This window comes from Falco biarmicus, chromosome 1 (genome assembly GCF_023638135.1).
Source record: "Falco biarmicus isolate bFalBia1 chromosome 1, bFalBia1.pri, whole genome shotgun sequence".
Classification (NCBI taxonomy): domain Eukaryota; kingdom Metazoa; phylum Chordata; class Aves; order Falconiformes; family Falconidae; genus Falco; species Falco biarmicus.
Genome location: NC_079288.1, coordinates 70,252,360 through 70,272,037, shown reverse-complemented (window position 1 = coordinate 70,272,037; position 19,678 = coordinate 70,252,360). Strand labels below are relative to the sequence as shown.

General features: G+C 40.1%; 1 protein-coding gene and 1 long non-coding RNA gene across 4 annotated transcripts; one reads left to right on the top strand and one right to left on the bottom strand.

Annotated features, from left to right (window-relative positions):
• Positions 1-1,791: 1,791 nt before the first annotated feature.
• On the bottom strand, positions 1,792-8,944 carry COMMD8 (COMM domain containing 8). Of its 2 annotated transcripts, XM_056361517.1 has the most exons (5): positions 8,823-8,944; positions 7,572-7,727; positions 6,390-6,542; positions 4,583-4,738; positions 1,792-2,265 (listed from the first exon to the last, which is right to left on the bottom strand). In XM_056361517.1, exons 1-5 carry the CDS (start codon positions 8,865-8,867, stop codon positions 2,245-2,247), a joined length of 531 nt encoding a protein of 176 aa, XP_056217492.1. In that variant the 5' UTR covers positions 8,868-8,944; the 3' UTR covers positions 1,792-2,244. The 2 variants fall into 2 exon arrangements, with proteins under 2 accessions (XP_056217492.1, XP_056217482.1); XM_056361507.1 differs by lacking the exon at positions 1,792-2,265 and having other exon boundaries at positions 4,535-4,738.
• A 2,354-nt stretch (positions 8,945-11,298) lies between these two features.
• On the top strand, positions 11,299-19,678 carry LOC130143833 (uncharacterized). Of its 2 annotated transcripts, XR_008819891.1 has the most exons (4): positions 11,299-11,693; positions 14,748-14,866; positions 15,052-15,144; positions 18,687-19,678. It is a non-coding gene; the product is annotated as an uncharacterized LOC130143833 (long non-coding RNA). The 2 variants fall into 2 exon arrangements; XR_008819892.1 differs by lacking the exon at positions 15,052-15,144 and having other exon boundaries at positions 11,300-11,693.

Genomic DNA, 19,678 nt, shown 5'->3' with positions numbered 1-19,678 from the left:
CCACCGATTCCCCCCTAGTCACAGACTGAAGTGGCTCTGTGAGTGACACTCCTCACATCACAGCCCCTCCTCAGCTTTTGTTACTGGTACAGTTCTTGTATTTTACTCTAGTCCCAGCATACAGTTCCTCCAGATTGTGGGGTTGTGACGTGCATTGAAGTGCTCTGGGCTGTATGGAAACCTCTGTGTGGAAATGTTACACCAACTTCCTTACCTAACCTCCCAGTCTTCAGTCCAGAAGGGAGCACAGCCAGGCATACTTGACAGACATGCTCCTGGCCACATGAGCTTGGTTTAGATGCTTCCTTGACAGGTACGCTTTTCCTATTCACTACCTTTTCATGTCTACCTGCGTTCATCAAAGTGTATTGAAGCTGACACTACTATAACGAGTCTTGTGAAGTCTCTAGCTTTTCTCATCAATTCGACCTGGTACCATCTCCACAAATGTCTTACCTGTCACAACTGGAGATCTTGCTTACTCCACAAGTAGCTAATTGTCAGAGCAGAGAAATAACAAAACTGTTTTCTGATAGATGGTACAAAATACAGAGCGGCAAGCTCTCCTCTCCGTTCTGTTTGGTCCTTTTCCTTTCCATCTACTGGAGGCCTTTACATGCCTTACGAGGACGGTTCGTTTCTCTGCAGAGATGTAAGGTCAGGATGCATGTTTCAAATGCAGTTCTGTGACAATCATGTTTTAGCTGCTAGCTCTCAACTGCTCATGAACTGGTGCTCCTCTCCCTCTCTAGTTGTTCATGTGGTGTTGTTATGCTCCTCTGTCAAAAACATCATTTTGATGGTTATATGAAAAATACTCTGACTTTCAATAAAGTCTTAACATCCACAAAAAAGCAGCTCATTGCACATTTATTACTGTCAGATCACAACAGAACTTTTTTTTTTAAAGCAAAAAATCATTGAAATTTTCATAGAAACCTTCCTACGAGTTTTTCCCTCTTCCTCCTCCCTCTTTGACAAGACCTCTGAAGTCCAATTTTTTTTATACATGTTATTTTACACGTTGCTTATATGAAAACCTATGGCATAACAAAATATAGTGGGAGAAACTCAAGACCCCAATTTTGAAACTATGAAGGTAAGTTATTAATTTTGCCTTCTTATATATACAAAACATGCATAATATACACACACATATGATAAGTACACATTTGTATTTATGCAAGCATTACAGATAACTTTCTCTTTATATGTGGAAAAATGGTTTAACAAATAGTAGACACCGTAAGATTTCTAGCGTAGTCTTCTCTAGTATTACAGCTTCTAACTTTTGTTACATACTACAATCAAAAGTCAACATGGTTTCAGAGAAGTTTAGAGTAGGATTTATCAGTTACCTGCTGTATTAAGTGGGCTGGGAATATCCTTTTCACAGTCTACGTAGGTCAACTCCTCTCCAGCAGCACTGCACTCCCTTTTGAGAGCTTTCAGTATATTAAATGAAAAGCCATCAAGTAAGATAAAAACCTCAAATTTTACTCTGTATAAAGCCCCAGTGCTTTTTCTGCAATTTCCGAGCACTGAACAGGTTGCCTAGAGAGTTTGTGGCGTCTCCATCCTTGGGAGATATTCAAAAGCCATCCGGGTAGCCTGCTCTAAGTGACCTTGCTTGAGCAGGGTAGTGAGACAAGATGACCTCCAGAGGTCCCTTTCAACTCCAACTACTCTGTGATTCTGTACTGCTTTTGTTTGTAAAGCGGGTTTTTCCCAGCATCTAAAAAGACCGAGTTTAGCGATTAATAAAAATCAAGAAACAACTTACTGCAAATATTCACACACAAAATCAAGTGTTTATTTACTATTTACAAGTATAAATACATTAATGCTACTTTGTCATGTTCTTCATTATCACGGCACCTTAGATAAGAGTAACATTATGTGAGTTAGTTTTACTAGGCACCTGTGCAGTCACTGCCGAAGTTTAACCAAAACAAATATGGCACACGTCATAAATGATACTTTACCATAGTTCTATAAATCTTTAGTACTAAAAGCAACTGTACATTGGATTTTTATGGTTTTGGTCAAACAGATACAAGGTTTTATTATTTTTTACAAAAGGATTAGGTTTTTTTTTGGTCACAAGTCTTAATAGCCTTTTCCCTTCAGTATTTTACAGCATCAGCAACTTTTGGCTTTGCAGAGAACATTTCTTTCCCCTTGCCCACTCCAGGTCAAATGGGGAGCCATCACCAGCAGATACTGTCGGTGATCTGAATTCCATCATTTCAGTTGCAAGACAACCTTCAAAAAGGAGAAAAGCAATGAGATTAAAGTTGGATAAAACCAAAACTTAAGCAGGGTAGGAAATACAGCTTTTTTCTTTCTGTTACAGTGTAATATACAACTGTATAAACATGCCTTTCCTCTGGAAAATACACCATCCCTCTCTCAGTTCTCTTCTACAACCTCACATAACTATCACTTCCAATAACTAACCAGCATTTACTGCATGCAAACCACTCCTCAGCTACCTGTAAACAAAGAAGAACGGTAATTTCCAGGTCCAGTGAGATTCCTTCCGTGCAAAGCAGAACTGAGGGACCATTTCTAACGTGAATTCCTCCTTGTGTGCACATAAAACTAAGTAAGAGGATGACAAGATACCACAGCTTCCATACAGACCCTCAAGCAGAACAAAAACTGTGTGGAAACTGAAGTCTGTCCTGGAACAATCCTTGTTTGCATAGTGTCAAGTTCATGACAAGCTACTATTTTCATTTAGTTTTGCAGGAAAAGATCCAGGTGAACGCAAGCTCTTAAGGGTTCTCCTTTCACGAGAACATCACCTGTATCTGGACTAATGTACTTATCTCACTAGGAACTGCACAGTTATTCAAAGGTCTCATGTTAAGCCTCATTAAAGCAACTGGTGGACATCATCTTAGTGTCTTTTGTAATTCAAAATATTAACAGCACTATTATAACTTAGTATTTAACTCTATGAGCTATAAAACGATTACTTTCAGTTGATTTATACTGAAAAAGCTTTTTTCTAAATATTAGTCTCCAGATTTCAGCTATAGCATCATAACATTACATAAAACATGTAAAGAAACTCCCTACTTGCTAAATGTTATGAAGCATCTAGAAGCTGCTAACTTCTAAAACATGTACGTACAATACTCGCATCCATCCTGCAGTATGTCAGAGAATTCCACCTCTCAGATAATGTGAAAATGTCTTAATATTTATTGTCTGTTAACACACACACATACTTTCCTTTATAACAGAGCCAGAATTAATACTGAAAGTGAACAAGGATGGATTCCAGGATTCAGTCATCACCAGGGGGCATGTCCGATGACGCTTCTTCCCCCAATGATTTTTCTTCAAATTGTCACTTCCTTTAGTCTTTTCTATTAAGAAATCTGAGACACTACAAATAAAGCTTTACTCGAATTTTTCTTCTTGGGTTACTGTATTGGAACCTTTAACTTTGTTCCTGATTTACTATGCCATGGAAATTACAGCACTCCATTTGAACAAAACAACTCTCCCATACGCATCCCCAGCCACTGGCATTTTGTGAACTGGGGGAACACTGGAGTTCTCGCCAATCTTTCAAAATCATTTCTCATCCGACACTTACTTTGTTTTATTCTCCTCCTGTTCTCACTATATAGACTTTTCAATGGTGCTCCGAACAGACTATTATGCTTATAAGGATTCTAATGGCATTTTTAAAAAATTCTAGACTAAACCGTGCCGAAGACCAAGACAGTCTACCTTTTATAGGGCTTTCTGTAACTCTATAGTCATTTTGCCAATGAACAATTGACTTTGGGTTTTCAGCAACACACCCAGAACAATGTGGTTCATGTCTACTACAGCCTTTCAAGGGGAGCCTATTGGCAAAGCCTTCTTAGTCCAGCTACAGAAGGCATCGCACTCGCAGCCTCTCACCCTGCTGCAGGACTTCAGCCACCCCAGCATCTGCTGAAAAAATAGCATGCCAAGCTGCTGGCAATCCAGGAGACTCCTGGAATGCATTGAGGATAACTTCTTAAGCCAGGTAACGGACAGCCCAGAGGGGATGCAATACTGGACCTGATGGTCACCAGTGCAAGTGAGCTAATTGGTGATGTCAGAATTGGAGGCAGCCTGGGCTGCAGTGATCGTGCTCCGCCGGATTTCACAGTCCCAAGGAATATGGGGCAGGTAAAAAGTAAAATCAGGATGCTCATTTAGGAAAGCAAAATTCCAGCTCTTCAGTGAGTTAATCAATAGGACCCCCTGGGACACTGCCCTCAGTGACAAGGGAGCAGAACAGGGCTGGCAGACCCTTAAGGATACCTTCCATAGACCACAAGAGCTCTTGATCCCCAGGTGTAAGAAATCAGGAAAGGATGGCAGGAGACCAGCATGGATGAGTTGAGACCTGCTGGTCAAGCTAAAGGGCAAGAAGGAAATGCCTGCATGGTACTTAGCCGCCAGCTACTTACGACAGCTTTAAAAGGTCCCTTCCAAGCCAAACTATTCTATAATTCTATGAATTTCAGTGAAAATAAACTCAGTACATGACAAGTCAGGAACAAAGGATGATATCAGTAAAAGCTACCTTATTAGCGGCTTCCAGTGCATTTATTAGGTTCTGCAACTCCTCCTTATTCATCTCTATAGAAACTGGTTTAATTTCACCATTTTCTCTCACATCCAGATCAAGATTAAGAAGTGGCATTTGCAGCATGGAAAGCTTATCACTGGAGAGAGCAAGCTATGCAGATTGATGGAACAACAAGAAAGTACAAGGTGGAGTCATTAACTTTTTAGTTTTTCATAGCATCATATTCGCACTTTATACTGAACGTATACCACCAGTATACCAGTACACTACCAGAACAAACATCAACATGACAAAATTCATTCCTCACAAGTCACTGTTCCAGTATAGGGGTTTCCTTCCCCCTCCCCCCCACCCCCGCCATTGTTGGGATTTTTGTTTGTTAATATCAACAATATACTGAAATACTAAAACCCCTCTTCATAGCAATACATTTGTCAAAACAATTTGTTAAAATTACTGGGCTGCTACATTTTTGTATTCTAGGATAAAAGAAAGGATACATTTGATCATAGCTCTTTAAAAGTGAAGTATATAAATCCTGAAGTCACCACATTAAAATAGTTCTGGTAATCAAAAAGAAGGGTCTTACAGAAAGAGGCAGATGAGAGAAAAAGGACACCTTTGTGCATTTTTCAGCTCTCTCTTACAGCTGATGAAACACTTGTCAGATACCCTATTCAACAAACACTGATAAAGAGGATTACATACCAACTGTGCTTTCTTTTTTGTTTACTATTATACTCTAGCATAAATAAGGCTTTTAAAATACATTCAAATCAAAGCTCAGTTTATAATACTGTAGGTCAGTATTTTACACACCTATCTTATTCAGAGAGCAGAATGTAATACAGCAGAGGAGAAACAATGTCCTTGGTAGGATTCAACTACGGTGAGCGAAAAAAATCACAACCAGCTCAAGAAAAAAAAAAAAATCTGGTTTAAAACAAAATGAATACAGTAGTTCAGACATGTACCAGAAATCACAAAATAGAAACTTAAAAAATCCTCCAAGTCAAAAGAAACCACAAACAAGAGTTCACATAAGCCTAGTTTATATTTTCATAAGCAGTAAATGCAGTTAGCAAGAGATTGATCTGTAGTTAACAGTTCATCTGAAACACATTATGAAGCCATATTTGCTCTTGCAAAATCTTGTCTATTGTGGGCATTGCTCTTTGATTTCCAAAGCTGTTTGCTGCACAAATTATTTAACACTCTTGTTGAAATTAAAAACTATTTAACAGCTCTACAAATCTGTTTAATAGCTCCCATGGACTAACTGAAAATGTAAATGGTATATGTAGTGTTGTTAAGTCTTTGACAGAGCCTAATTTAAAGCAGCTGTCTTTGTAAACCCAAAGCAGCACCACAGTGATCACTGGATTATCAAAATAAGTCTAAAGATAAAATTATTTCAAACTAATTATTAAATAACTGTTTATTGCAGGAATCTAAAAATTTGAAAAGAAGTCAGAGAAACACATCCTGAACCTTAAAATTAAGTAAATATTTCTTCTTCCTTTGAATAAAAATATTGTCTATTCAGGCCTCAAAATCGTAACAGCATATGAAACTTCCAGGTGTTCCTGAGTAACATTCAGTCTCCTTTTAGGGATACATATTGCAGATTTAAGAGGAAGAGGGGTGGGACAGGAAAGAATTTTACCTTTACAGTTTATACAAAATACCTACAAAACCTGAACTATGCTCCAGAATGAGCAGGCTTAAGGGCACTATACCAATAGTTGAGTTCTGTGTTGCAGAACACTTCTTTCAAACAACATTGAGACACTCCTCTCACCTTTAACTGCCAGTCAAAATCCTGAAGCTGGGCAGAGGAGACTGCGTTTACTTTTTCCACTAGTGCATTCCTGATTTCTTCCTTTCTGCCTTTTAGACATTTCGTGATTGCTTCTTGATAGTTCGAATTTAACTCATTTATCTGCTGAGCAGCCTACAAAAAATAAAAATAAAAATTGTTATTTCTTAAACAGTGAACTACAGAAATAACATGTACCAGCTGTAATAGCTGTGGTCTGTAGATATCCAAGCTTCTACCCAGTCTGCTGTTTTATTGGACTCCATACTCTCACCTTTCCTGTATTGTCCTCAGTGGCTACCCTCTGTGTTTGATAGTTAGCATTTACCACAGCCATATATAACGAAAAAAAATAATTTTCTTGTCATTCGAATTAAGAGACCAGAGAATGGAAGCTTTATCAGCCTTCTTAGATGCCACCCTAAAATCAAAACAAAAAATCATACACACAAAGCCAACTGAAGTTTAGCTCTGAAAGTTTCTGAACATCAGAGTGGAGACAAAATATATTAGCTTAGCTGAAAGAGACATGCTGATGTACAGCTTCCTATAGCTACACAAGTGTCTTTCTTTGATCTAGCTACTAAGAAGTACTCAATCCCAGCAATCTGCAAAATGTAGGAATTAAGATTTCTGATAATGGAACAGGTTTTGCAAAGTTTACACATATTGGAATGCCACGAAACGTAGTCCCTGTCCCACACAGTCCTCCATTCACAGTCTAGATTTAGGGGTTTTGGATTTACATACAGTCAATATTTTAAAACACTTCAATGCAGTAGCAATGACCAAAGAAAGCTAAACAGGAGTGTGAACTGGTTTTACTGCTAATAAACAGTAATGACAGACTATTTTTTTAAGGAAAGCTTATTTAATTTGGTGGTACTTCAGATATCAATTTAAGTCACCAAAACAGTATTTTAACAAGTATTATCCAGTGCTATTAAAAAAAAAACAACCTAAAGAACAAACCAGTGTCAATTTAATTCTTTTAAAAGTCATTGCAGTGTATCTCTGAATGCTGCTCAATTTACGCCTATTTAGGCTTAGTCTGCTACTATTCAAATGCTACACTATAAAAACACTTTAGGACTAAATAAACTACAAGACCAATCACTCCAGCATGATCTCTCAAAGCCAAGCCCTACAGTGATGAGCCCTTACCTCTTCATCAGATATGTTTTTGCCAACTGCAGTTTTGAAATATGTCATTGTTTCTTCCAAAATCTCCATCCACTCCGACAAGCTCCAAATAGTGCCATAATCTTGATATCGAGGATACGCACGGCCACATATACCATCAACTATTTTATGAAGGAACTGAAACAACGTCATATATAACTTAAGAGCATAATTCTATCAGGGTTAACCTACCCCAGATATGAGACTAATTAAGCAATAGAGCTATCACCCCCTCCTTCACTGGGTGCTGTCTCAATGCTTCCTCTGAGCACAGCCCACGCACCATCCTAAAAAGTCACAGAGGTTAGTCCCCGAATATGAACTGTCCTCTCCCCTCCCCTCAAAGTTAATTCACAAGGTTTGGCCACAGAAATCACAACATGATTCACATTCACCACGGACTTACATTTGGACAACAGTTTTGTGCACGACTGTAACATCCTGCTGAGCAGCAGCGATGCCACCCCAGAGGACACCTGTCACCCTGTATCGGGACTGGCAGGATGCTGCAAAGCACAACTCAACGGGCCAACCTCCGTGCCTGTGGATCTCTCTGGTCTCCCAAACCACAGTTCTCTAGCACCGAGCCTCTTCTACATGCTTGGCTTCTTGGCCTGCTGTAGTAACTTTATTTGAGCACTGCAGTGAGGCAAATGCAGGCGGGCCGCTCCTTCAACAACTGGAAACGGCTGGAGCCTCTCTAGGAGCAGCCGAGAGCTCCCGCAGGCAGGCCACCCCCGCAGCGGCAGAGACAGCGCCGAGCCCTCAGCCGGCGGAAGGCTGGCACAAGGAAGGGCACCTCCAGCCGCCCAAGAGCCATACGAGCGCAGGCCCCTCCGCCGGGCACCCCCCACCCCGCCTATTCCGGCTTCGTTTCGACACGGCCCAGAGCGGCGGCCGAGGGAGGGCGGCGCGGCGAGCGGCACCGCTCCGCAGCCCCAGGCGGCCGGCGGGCCCGACCTCCCTCACCGGTGCCGGAGAGCGGCAGCTCGGCCGCCCCGCAGCGAACGCCGCCCTCCCCAGCCCCGACGGCCGTTACCGGACGCCGGGGAGAACGCGCCTGCTCCCACCGCGTCCCCGCCCTCCCGGGTTCGCTCACGGCGGCAGCGGCTCGGAGGCCCCGACAACGGAAAGGGCCACCCTGCCGAGCGCGGAGGGCAGGCTGCTGGCCGGCACGGCGGCCGCGGCTCCGCTGCCCCCAGAGGCACCGGACCCCGCTGCCCGCCCGCCTACCTCGAGGGCCCGTCCCGGCGGCAGCTTCTCCAGCAGCGACAGCATTTCCCGGCCCTTCCCGCCCCCCCCGCGCCGGCCACGTGACCAGCCGGGCTGCACGCGAGCACACGCTCCCCCCTCCCATTCGGCGGCAGCGCGCATGCGCACAGGCAAGGACTCGCCCTCCTCCGCCCAAGTTCACCGGTTCGATCCCAGCCCCGGCGCAGCGGGTACCGCTCGGCGGGTTTGGAGGGCAAACCAGCGCTCTGTGCCACCTTCGATCTGATAGCGAAGGAAGTTGGCAGCTCAGAATCTTTACGAGCTTTTACGTGCAATAATACATATGCTATTTTCATATGCTACCTGTTTTACAGCTTTGCTTTTTTCCTCTTAACAAGCTAACTTTCCAACTGGCAGCAGCGGCAAAGTTCAAGGCTTAAAACAGATGACACATCTTCTCTGATATTAGATGACACTGAGGAAGTTAGGAGAAATACTAACTACAGAAGTCCATGCTGCTGGTACAGTGTTTGCCACAAACAACTCGTTTCAGCTTTGCAGAAATGGGAGTTCAATGCTAACCAGACCACGGTGGTTCATGGCACAGGTTTTTGCATTAGCAATGACCTTTCCGTTACTTCAGTTGATTTGAACGTGAACATGAAGAAGCAAAAATTCCCTGACCACTTGTATGAGAAACCCTGTATGAATTCAAGTCCCAGCAAGACACAAAACTGCCCAGAAACTGGTATACCTGTATCCAGCCCTTAGTACACCAAAATCACTAGGCTATCTCACAGGCAAACGATTAATGTGTATGTAAATCTAACACTGGGGTGTAACAATATGCAATCAGCTACAAGTCTGCACTGGTGGATATGTCCCTGGAAACCCTTAGGCTAGTTAAGTCAGTTGTCTTCTCCACAGGCAGGTACATGGCTGTGTAGGAACAGCTGTGGGGTGTGAGAGTTTTGGAGAAGAAAGAGATGGGGAAGAACCGCTTTCGTGTCTTGCTGACTGTAAACTTTCAGATCCACCCAATTTCTCTCAGGGTTTGCCACTGCTAGTAGATTAGATTTTTAATAAAGGCTTCTGGGTAAATGTATTCAATTTTATTATAGAGAAATTACCTGAAGATGCTGTTAAATTCAGGAACAGGTGAAATTTCAAATAAAAATTATATAATTTTCAATAATAAACTCCTTGATTCCTCTTGAATTGTCTTTGTTAGATAACTACTGGAAAACCTGTCCCGGTTTTTTTGACTGTATAATATTGCACGCTACAAAACAGAGCAGCAGGGGGAGCTTCTGCTCCAGACAAAACAGACAACAGGCGCAACAGAGGTAAATTAGCGGAAATAAGGAGAAAGGTAGCTAATGTCCCACTCATTTGAAAGTGACCAAACAAGTGACAAATGCAAGAGAGCAAAGACGTAATATGTGAAAGACAGGAATACCTAAAAGAGGATAGGGAACCACCATTCTGTCTGACACAATCTTAGTGAACACTTTCAAAGCAGCTTACTTTTTGCAGCTCTGAAGAACAGTTTCACTTTTCATACATGTGTAGTTTAAAATAATATTTTGGATTCAGCCTACTGACATACGAGGAGCAAAGACAGACTGTGCAAGGAAACCATAGCGGGATTAGCTAAATACATGTTTCTGAGCCCATGTACAACTCCAAAGCAGCAGTTCAGAGTTTGTTTGGACTTGGATTATTTCAATCCGTCATCAGGTCTTAAGCCTTCAAATCACCTGCTTCTCATGCTTCTGTACCACAGCAGCAATAACCCACCCCACCCCTCTGCAGGTAAGCTGCCAAATCACCATAAAATCAAAGACAAAGAGGGAAACTTGTAAAACAGTACATAGGTAGGCAAGAGACACCAGGACAGCAAGAAATGCAACTTTATGAGACAGAAATGTGGAGTGAACTTCGCATTATATTATTTTTTTGCTGCTGACCTAGAGAGGATTTTGTTTGCTTTTACAGATAACCCACAAGCTAAACTGCAGTAATTAAACCTATTTTAAAAGAAATCCTTTTGTTGCCCTTGGGTTTGGAAGGGTGGCAATAATTAAAACATCAGGAAATAATTTAATGAACAGAGGGCCTTAGTATTATAGTAGCATAAAAGTGTTTTACATTGCCGTAAGTATATCCAGTTGGGGAGAGCATCTGAGCACCAGTATAACTGTCCCACAAGGAATATTAAAATGGTATGTCAATATAAATAAATAGATAACTGTGTGTTTTACCAACACCAAGGGGCAGTAAATGGATTTTTTAAATGTAGAGGAAATACAACATTGCAGTTCAGATTATGCTGAGTTAAATGTAGGTTGCCATGGTAAAGTAAGGTCCCACTGGTCCTCAAGCCCCTGTTGCCAGCTCTGCTTCCTCTCCCCATCCCTCATGTCAGCATTGGAGTGCCTGGGGCTGCAGGATGAACTGCAACTGATAAGGCTGAAAACTAATTGTTATTTTTTCACCAACTGATTTTTTTCACAGGTTAGATTTCAGCCAGGTTGGAACAGAGCACCACTTCTGACACAGAAGACCTTTGTGGCTTGGGCAGAGAGGGAAGACAAAACTACCCCATCCAGCAGGCCAGACTAAGATCAAATTAGTCCTGAAACCATAGCTTGACACAAGAATACCAGTCAGTGAACTATTTTAATTATTAAACCAGGAATCTTGAAAGCTTTTGTAGAAGCTTACATATAAACATGCTCATAGTGATATGATACAAGAGGAGGAGATGGAAAATAATGTATCTCTATTTAATATTTACGCTCTGACCAGCCAGTGAAGTTCACAGTAAGCGAGAATGGATGAACGACATGACACTGACATGCAGCTGACATGCAGAACATATTTTATCAGGTATTTGCTCTTCATAATCCATAACTATAATTCCTCCTGAATAAGAAATCAGTTTCTTAAATAATTTTACTTGTAAAATTTAAAAAAAACATGACAAGTTTTTGTTCTTTTCCACCACACCCCATTCTGTAAATTTAATACTTGTGTATTCACTCTTATGAGACATGAAGAGTACAGTATGTTGTACATAGTGGATACAGTCTTACGTCCATAGCTTTATACTTGTCTCTGCCTTCTCTACCTTTTTCCAGTAAAGAGATGTAACAAGAGAGACTTCCTTAAATGTTCTTGATTTTAGTTCTCTGGAATTTCAAAATCCTCTTGCTGGTTTCTGTAGCAGTTCTGTCCTTCCAACAGACTGCACTGAAGATGTAGCAATAGCTGTGAGGTACATTCTCGTAGTTCAACATCACCTTAGAAACACACAAATTATATATAGCAGACTCTGTACTGCCTTTCACGGACAAGAACATACTAAAGAGATCATTCAAAAGAGTTCTGCTACACTGCAAGATTTTCAGAGAGGAACTGTCATCGCCGGAGGCTGCCTGAGCCTACTTTGAAGTACCAGGTGGGAAAAATCTTGTACATTCTATTCTAAATCAAACAATATCATAGGTTTTTTGAATACCTGTACTGTATACATCTCGACACCTGCCTGGCTGAGGTAGTGGAAGGGCCAGGAGCTGGTATCACACCCAGTACTCTGCAGAAGAGGTAAGGGAATAGCTTAGACCAGAAGAGTGACCTAACTGTACAGGCCAAGGAGCCATATACACGCTAAAGTAACGCCTTGCAGCTCAAGACAAACTGGAGTAAGTAACGGGGGACTGTATGCTCATGAGTATCACTGGTCACCATCTTCTGTTCACAGCTGGGCAGGCACAGACTTACTCTGCCTTTCCTCCCCTTCCTCAAGACACACTTCTGTGCATAAGCTTCTTTGACAAGAAAGGGAGGAGCCTTTGTCTCCTATCCTATGGGAGTCTAAATGTTCTCCTAACTTCTTTCCAACACTTCAGGCCCATTATCTCTTGTTCTGTGCTCAGGGAAAATGCAGAGAGCTTATTTTCATCTGATCTATTGCTACCATTTTATAAGCAAAAATATATTGTTACCATTTCTATTCTTCTACATCCCTTTTTTCATGCTTAAGAATTCTAGTTGAATTGATTACTAGGTACACGTCAGAACTGGAATTTTACTCACCATGTGCAAGTCTAATGATTGTAATGGCTGGAATGCAAAAAGACAAAACAACAAAAAATTAATAATCCCTTTTAGGGGAGATGCAGTGAAACCATAAGCCAAATATTCCTCCCCTTCTCCAAGCCTAACCTTAAGATTTTAACATTAATAATGAATGTGTGTTGGTGCTTTTCAAAATTCTTTGGGCCTCATAAAGATAAAAGCAAATGCCCTGTGGGTAGATTATGGTGACTCTTAGCCTGGCTAGTAAACAACAATTAGTAGACACTGGAATATGCTGCATAGCAAGTTGCACCAACATGTCATAACAGCAGCAGGGAGAAAGTATTCTTAAAATAATAAGCACACTACTAGGTACATGTGCCCTCATCCACACAAGGAATTCATGGGCTGTATTTGTTGTATGACTCTGAGTTGAGAGCTACTACAATAGCTACTATAGATTTTATTTTTATCACATAATATTTTCAGGTATTGAAAACAGCTGTTGGTCAAATATTTATGCTGGCAAAACTCTGTTTTTGCTGACAGAAGTGGTTTCAAACAAGGGCATATAAAAAGAAGGTAATTTTAACAGACTAAGAAAAAGCATTGTTTGTTGATACAGCTACATCCATGTAAGAGTGCTTTTGCCAGTACAGCACAGCAGTGCTTTTTTACCACTAAATCCTTTCCAGGGTAAATACAGCCAGCTTGCTCCCAAGGCAAATGGCCTTGGGATTTACAAGTCCTTCCCAGTCTTGTCAGTCTGCGTCTAGTTTGGCAGCACATTGTGCTGTCCAGAATGCCTGGACTTCTTTGGGGTCTCTAAAAAATATATAAGGGGCAGCTTCTCACATCTACCTCCAACTTCTGCCCTTCTCTTTTCCATGGGAAGTAACAGTAGAACGGACTTCACTGAAGATGTTCCTAGACTCCTACTAAACAACTAATCCCATCTATCCGTGCCTGTATCCAAGCTCAGGAAAGTGGATTGTTCATACACTTTACACTTTCCTTGAAGGATATTTAAAATCTGTTTCCATTTTTCCTTTTCTGAGACAGACTATGTGACTACCATACTTCACACAGAACTAGGGTAAAGGAAAAATTCCAACCTTGTCACTATATTATTTCCTACCCACTTCATCTTGCATCTGAGTTTTCCCACCTGCAGAATTCAGACAGTTCTTACTGTCTGACTGTTCTTACAGGTGGTGTAGGAATTCTCTATTTGAGGTTTTACACCATCATGTTTACTAACTTTAAATAATATCTGTTAAGAACCAGCACTACTTCTGTATTTTGGGAAAAGTATGACCATGGCAACAAGTTAAGTGTGTGTTCAGAACGATAGAAATTATTTTTTCTTAGGAAACACATGGCAATATGATATCAAACACGGCAAATGCAGTGCTCACAAGGAATACAAATAAATACATTGCAGAGCAGGAGGAAGTCAGAAAAAATATTTTGAAAGTGACATCTTCTCACAAAGCTAAATATTAATGTATTAACTTGAAAAGCAGATTTTGAGCAGTTGTAAAGAGTTCTGAACAACTCCTTTATAGTACCAACTTTTCAAACCTTGCCAACTGTCACACTATTGCTGCAGCTCTATAACCTCCATGACCCATGACCTCCATGACTCCTGGGACAAATTCTGCTTTGAATCATATTCTGCAATTCCCCCCTTTTTCAGCATGAGTGTCTCAAATTACAAAAACACAAAAAGAGAGGCACACTGTGTGCTTCTTTGCAATGGCCAACAATTTTCTTATGGCTTAGTCACTGATTAGTAAGAGAGTCGTGCCAATAAAACCATTGTATCTCAGCTTGCATATAATGTATAATCTTTCTCTCTAGGTAAAAACAAAACAAACAAAAAAAAAAGGTTCTAATTTACCTAAAAGCATAGCATTACCAGCCAGCTGAAGAAATCTGAAAACCCTCTGGCTCATGCACAAGCGCAAGACTTTTATAAGGTAGGAAAATGCAAGTATTTATAAATAGCATTTGCTGTACTGAAATAATCAATCTCATTATACAGGTGACAACAGCTTTGATTAGTATTTTGCTCACACCAGATTTGCAATGATTTAATGTTATTGCATCAGTAGAGTTATTAATTTTCAGTGAATTAGTTGAGATAATGTTTGCTTTTATTTAGAGTTACTCTGGAGGAGATACTGGAGAAGAGCTCTCCAGAGAATTTCACTTTGCACTCTGAAGACATGGTCTGCTCATTCTTCCACAAGACACTGTAAGGAACGTAGTAAGAAAATTTCCTTTCATGGATGGAGAATATTTTAGGAGAAATCCTGAATGACTTAAAATAGAAAATTTACAATTATGTTACTTTTCCTAGTTGTCCCTAAATAGTTCCTCTACCTATAGGAGGAAAAATGAGAAAAAAAAATACTGCTCACTTGAAGACACAATATGTTTTTTCCATATGTTAATTACAATTCATTATATGACATAAAATCCTAGCAAAGAGCGGTGTTCTAATAGTGTCACATATAATACCAGTTAAAAGTAAACCCTAGGCTTTCTTCTAAGTTTGAACCCGACCTACAATACCTGTGAAAGTATAAATGTCTCTTGTCTTTACCACGACCATAACTTTTCCTTAATTGAACTTGGATTTGTGATGTGTTGGGCTACCCAAGTAGGTCGGAAATGTGCATGTGGTAACATTTCTTCCAAGTCAGCTAAAGTCGTACTTGTGCTTTGTCTTGGTTTAGGTCTATACTTTATCTTGGCCTATACTTTATCTTCATCTTGGTTTACACTGGCTTCAGAAGGTGAGATGATCACATATAAAGTCTGCTGGGACAAAGTTTCACCTTCAAAAATGTTTGAATATCTATGAACCATTAAAATGAGTTTTTATCAGTGTCGTGTCTTGGGGACACTTTTTTATCTGATACTGTTTCCTAAAATTAGATTGCCATCTCATGAAAAAACAGCCTTGGATTTTCCCTTGGGGAAAATACCTGAGAGATTCAAAAGTCCTAGTGGCATCTTCATATCCATCTGCTGGAGCATTTTTATTTGTTCAGGAAATGGATATACTACTTGTGACATAAGTAACTATGTTAAAATAGTGAAAAAAATTGTTTAGTCATTTGGAGGCATCTGTTCAGCAGAAGTTATGAGTTAGAAAAAACATTTAAAAAATAAAAGGCAAATAGAAAAAAGTTTGAGAAAAATTATCACCTGGACAGTAACTTTCTATATGCAAAGAGAGAGAAAAAAGCAACATTTACTAAACAGTTCATTTGATATCACTGACTCAGCTCATTTTATTATCAAATAGAGTGATTTGATAAAAAGAAGATGCAGAGTTAAGGTTGTTTTGTAGAGCAGATAAAATCAACAAAGTAACTTGCTTATATATACAGTGAAAAGGAAAGCACATAAGTATATATCAAAAGTGCATATAAAAAGTGTTCTGATGCACAATAAAACTGTAGCAGTGTAAACAAGCTAATAACAAGTTTACAGCTGTAGATAAGATAAGGCTGAAGATTAGCCATCGGGAATTGCCACATCACAGTAAATAGAAAAAGAAGGGATAAAGCAATCTATCCAAGTGCATTAAAGCCACCTGTATAAAATTCCACTTAGTTAGTACTACTTTCCAACCATACACACTTTCCAATCACCCCAGAAGAAGCATCATTAGATGGTGTTCCTTTTCTTTAGAGTTGATAGTTTTTTGTCTTTTTATTCAATGGGCCTGTGTTAGTTCAGCAGAGTAGTGAACCTGGATTGTTAGAAGCTGGAGTCTCACTATAGATTACGAATTCAGCTTTCCTATTGTGGAAAGCACTAATGCCAAGATAAGAGGCAAATTCCTGCTGCATTAGGAGCTGCAGTAAGATGATGATCTCTCATTTAAGATAATTTTCTGCTTGTTCTGGTAATTCAGAGCCCCTTAAAAGTGACAGACTCTTTCAGATTCTTTTTTAAATTCCCATTCATAGTTACTTTCTGCAGAATGGGCAACAGAACAGACATCCCTATAACAAGCCCTATCATCTTAGTGACTTTTAGGATGGAAGTTCCTAATACACATGGTGGCCAAACCACAGTGAGTGGTATATTAGTAAATGCTATGTCAGTAATAATAATAACTGCTACTGACTACTAATAACTGCCTTCTAAAACTGGGATACAACGTAAGCTTCCTGATTCCTGGCATTCTGCAATTGACTAAACGTATTGGTCTAAACCACAGGCAAACCATGAGGGAACACTGCAGTCAGTTACTCCCTTAAAACTTGTCTACACAAGCTACATCACTGCAATTTATCCAACATAAACTAAGGTCTGAATGGATTTATAAACTGCATTACATCTTTGGCTGTCACTTTTATTCAGAATTTAGTTTGCCTTAGTTCGGTTTGATATAATTAATTCTTCTCTGGTTTACTTTTGCAAAACAAAGGTGGATAGATAAACACTAGGAACAAAAGGAACTATTTAAACCATTAAAAGCGGTCACTGCTAGTTTAAGAACAAATGGGTATGAGACTGAGTTTAGGAGCTAGCAGGTAATTCTTAACCCTCACAGCAACCACACTCTGCAACAGTTTCCTTACACAGCAGCATGAGCAAAACACCTAACTACTTTCAAGATAAAGCTCAGTCAGTCTACGAACCAGATTACACAGCATGCTTGCAGTAACAACAGAATATTCAATGACCCAGAAGGTGCCTTTCTGGGATGTTCCCATGATAATATTTACATATCTACTCTACCCTCTCAAGATTTGCAAAAGATACACAATATACACAGAATATATCTTGCGCTGTAAAAAATACAAACCCCAATGTTAGATCTTTTAAACTGTATATTTAGTCTCAGAATCACTAGCAGTTTCGCATTGTGGTGTTTATCCTCTCCTTTCAATTTTTGGTTTACAACATGGAATAGTAATACCTTCTTGCCTCACAGGGAGCTGCGAAGGAAAATTCATGAGTATTTATAAAATGCTCACTCCAGTGATGAACACCATCTCACAAAGAAATCAATAAACCCATACAGATTTAGACACTGTACAGTAGACAAAGGTTATAGCCACCCACAGACTAGAACAGATAAACAGCTGTCCCATTCAGTGTGCATCCATCATCCTGTAAACTGAGACTGGTATCCTGTCAGGAAATATAGCTGAGGATCTTCTAATGAGAGACTACATTAGTGCATATGCACAACAGACAGCTTTAATTTGCACTGGCAAAATATTGGGTTTTCACACATTACATTGTTTAGGACTCTAAATACATCATTTAGCCAAAGATCTTGTAAACAATAATTAAGTATAATTTAAAATTTAATTTATTTGGTGAAATCTCTGCTATGGTTAAATCATTTGGGTTTAGTGCAGAACTAAGGAAGAAAAAGGTGATCAAATTACTGGTTGATAATCTAGTTCCTTTCTGGCTATAAATTATGGTTAATACGCTACCATATCTTCAAAGGCATTTAAATCAGAGTGTAAACCATAGTATGTAATTACTTACACTGTAAATACACACCAGATCTCTCAAGTACATCACTGACCTGGTATGAACGTACCTTGTACTTGCTAAGCTGATCCAGGAGCATCCACACTGCAGCAATGATAACCATCTATATCTACAAACCTAAATGCCCACTGGCACAGCTGTTCATGTGGATTTGGCACTGGAATGTCTGGAGAATCATATCCAAGTTCTTAGCACTTCATTAAGTTGAAGTGCTCTGGGAAATGTTTGATAGCATGCTATGACGAATTTCCATCTTCCTTCCAGGTCTTTGTGGGAAAGTTTGCAGTCTGCCAACATGTTTAGCTGACAGTTCCCGTGATGTAAGTTCCTCTCTTTCATGTGTACCAACCAGTGCCAATATCAGCACAGCTGGACGAGCTGTTCATGCTTGTACTTGCTGAGTTACTGGAGCCATGAACAGAGAGAGGGTTTGAAGAACACAGAAGACCAATGAGCTCTCCAGCTGTGCTGGAGTCATCAATGGTACTCACGTACCCATAGGTTTTGCTTTTCATGTGGTGGTTCAGACATTAATATGAAAGCCACCTGCAGACTTCTCTGGGAGAAAAAGGATATACTGTATGGATGATGTTCAGTGTTAATACCTTGACACAGAAAAGCTATCAGTGAGATTTCTCAATCAAGCATTCTCTCTGGTGACTAGCTTCTCTGTAGTTACTCTTCCACAGGATACTTGGGAGAAGACAGTTTAATTACACTTCAGACATGCTGCATGGTTGCTTTGTATGCTTAGGATCAAGACCATTTGTACTGGACATTTGTACAAAATGATAAAAGTGAAAACATGTATGTGCAATGGCCCAGCCAGGTGCCAGTAAAGCCTCCCACCCACCTAGCTCTCCAAACAGCTCATACACCCTGCTTCAACATCTAATTAAACTGCACAGAGTGCTGCACTAAGGCAGCTATGCTCCTTCTGGCAACCAAGCTTTTATAGTTTGGTCAGGTATTTTTGCAGTACACTGACGTGCAGACCTAATCGAGGCGACTGTTATTGCTGGGCAAACAAGGGAAACAAAATGATGGCTTTTATAGCTGTAAGCTTACACATTGGACTGACATGCATGTGAAAAAAAAGGAAATGTGTGACTCTGCACGTGAATTATTTACAGCTCCAATGTGATTACAAAAGAGGTGGGGGTTTTTTTTGTTAAAAGCCGTGTGATGTTATCTTCTTTCTCAAATACCTCTGCTAACTTGAAGGTTCCAATAAACAAAGTAACTGTTTTCTGGCA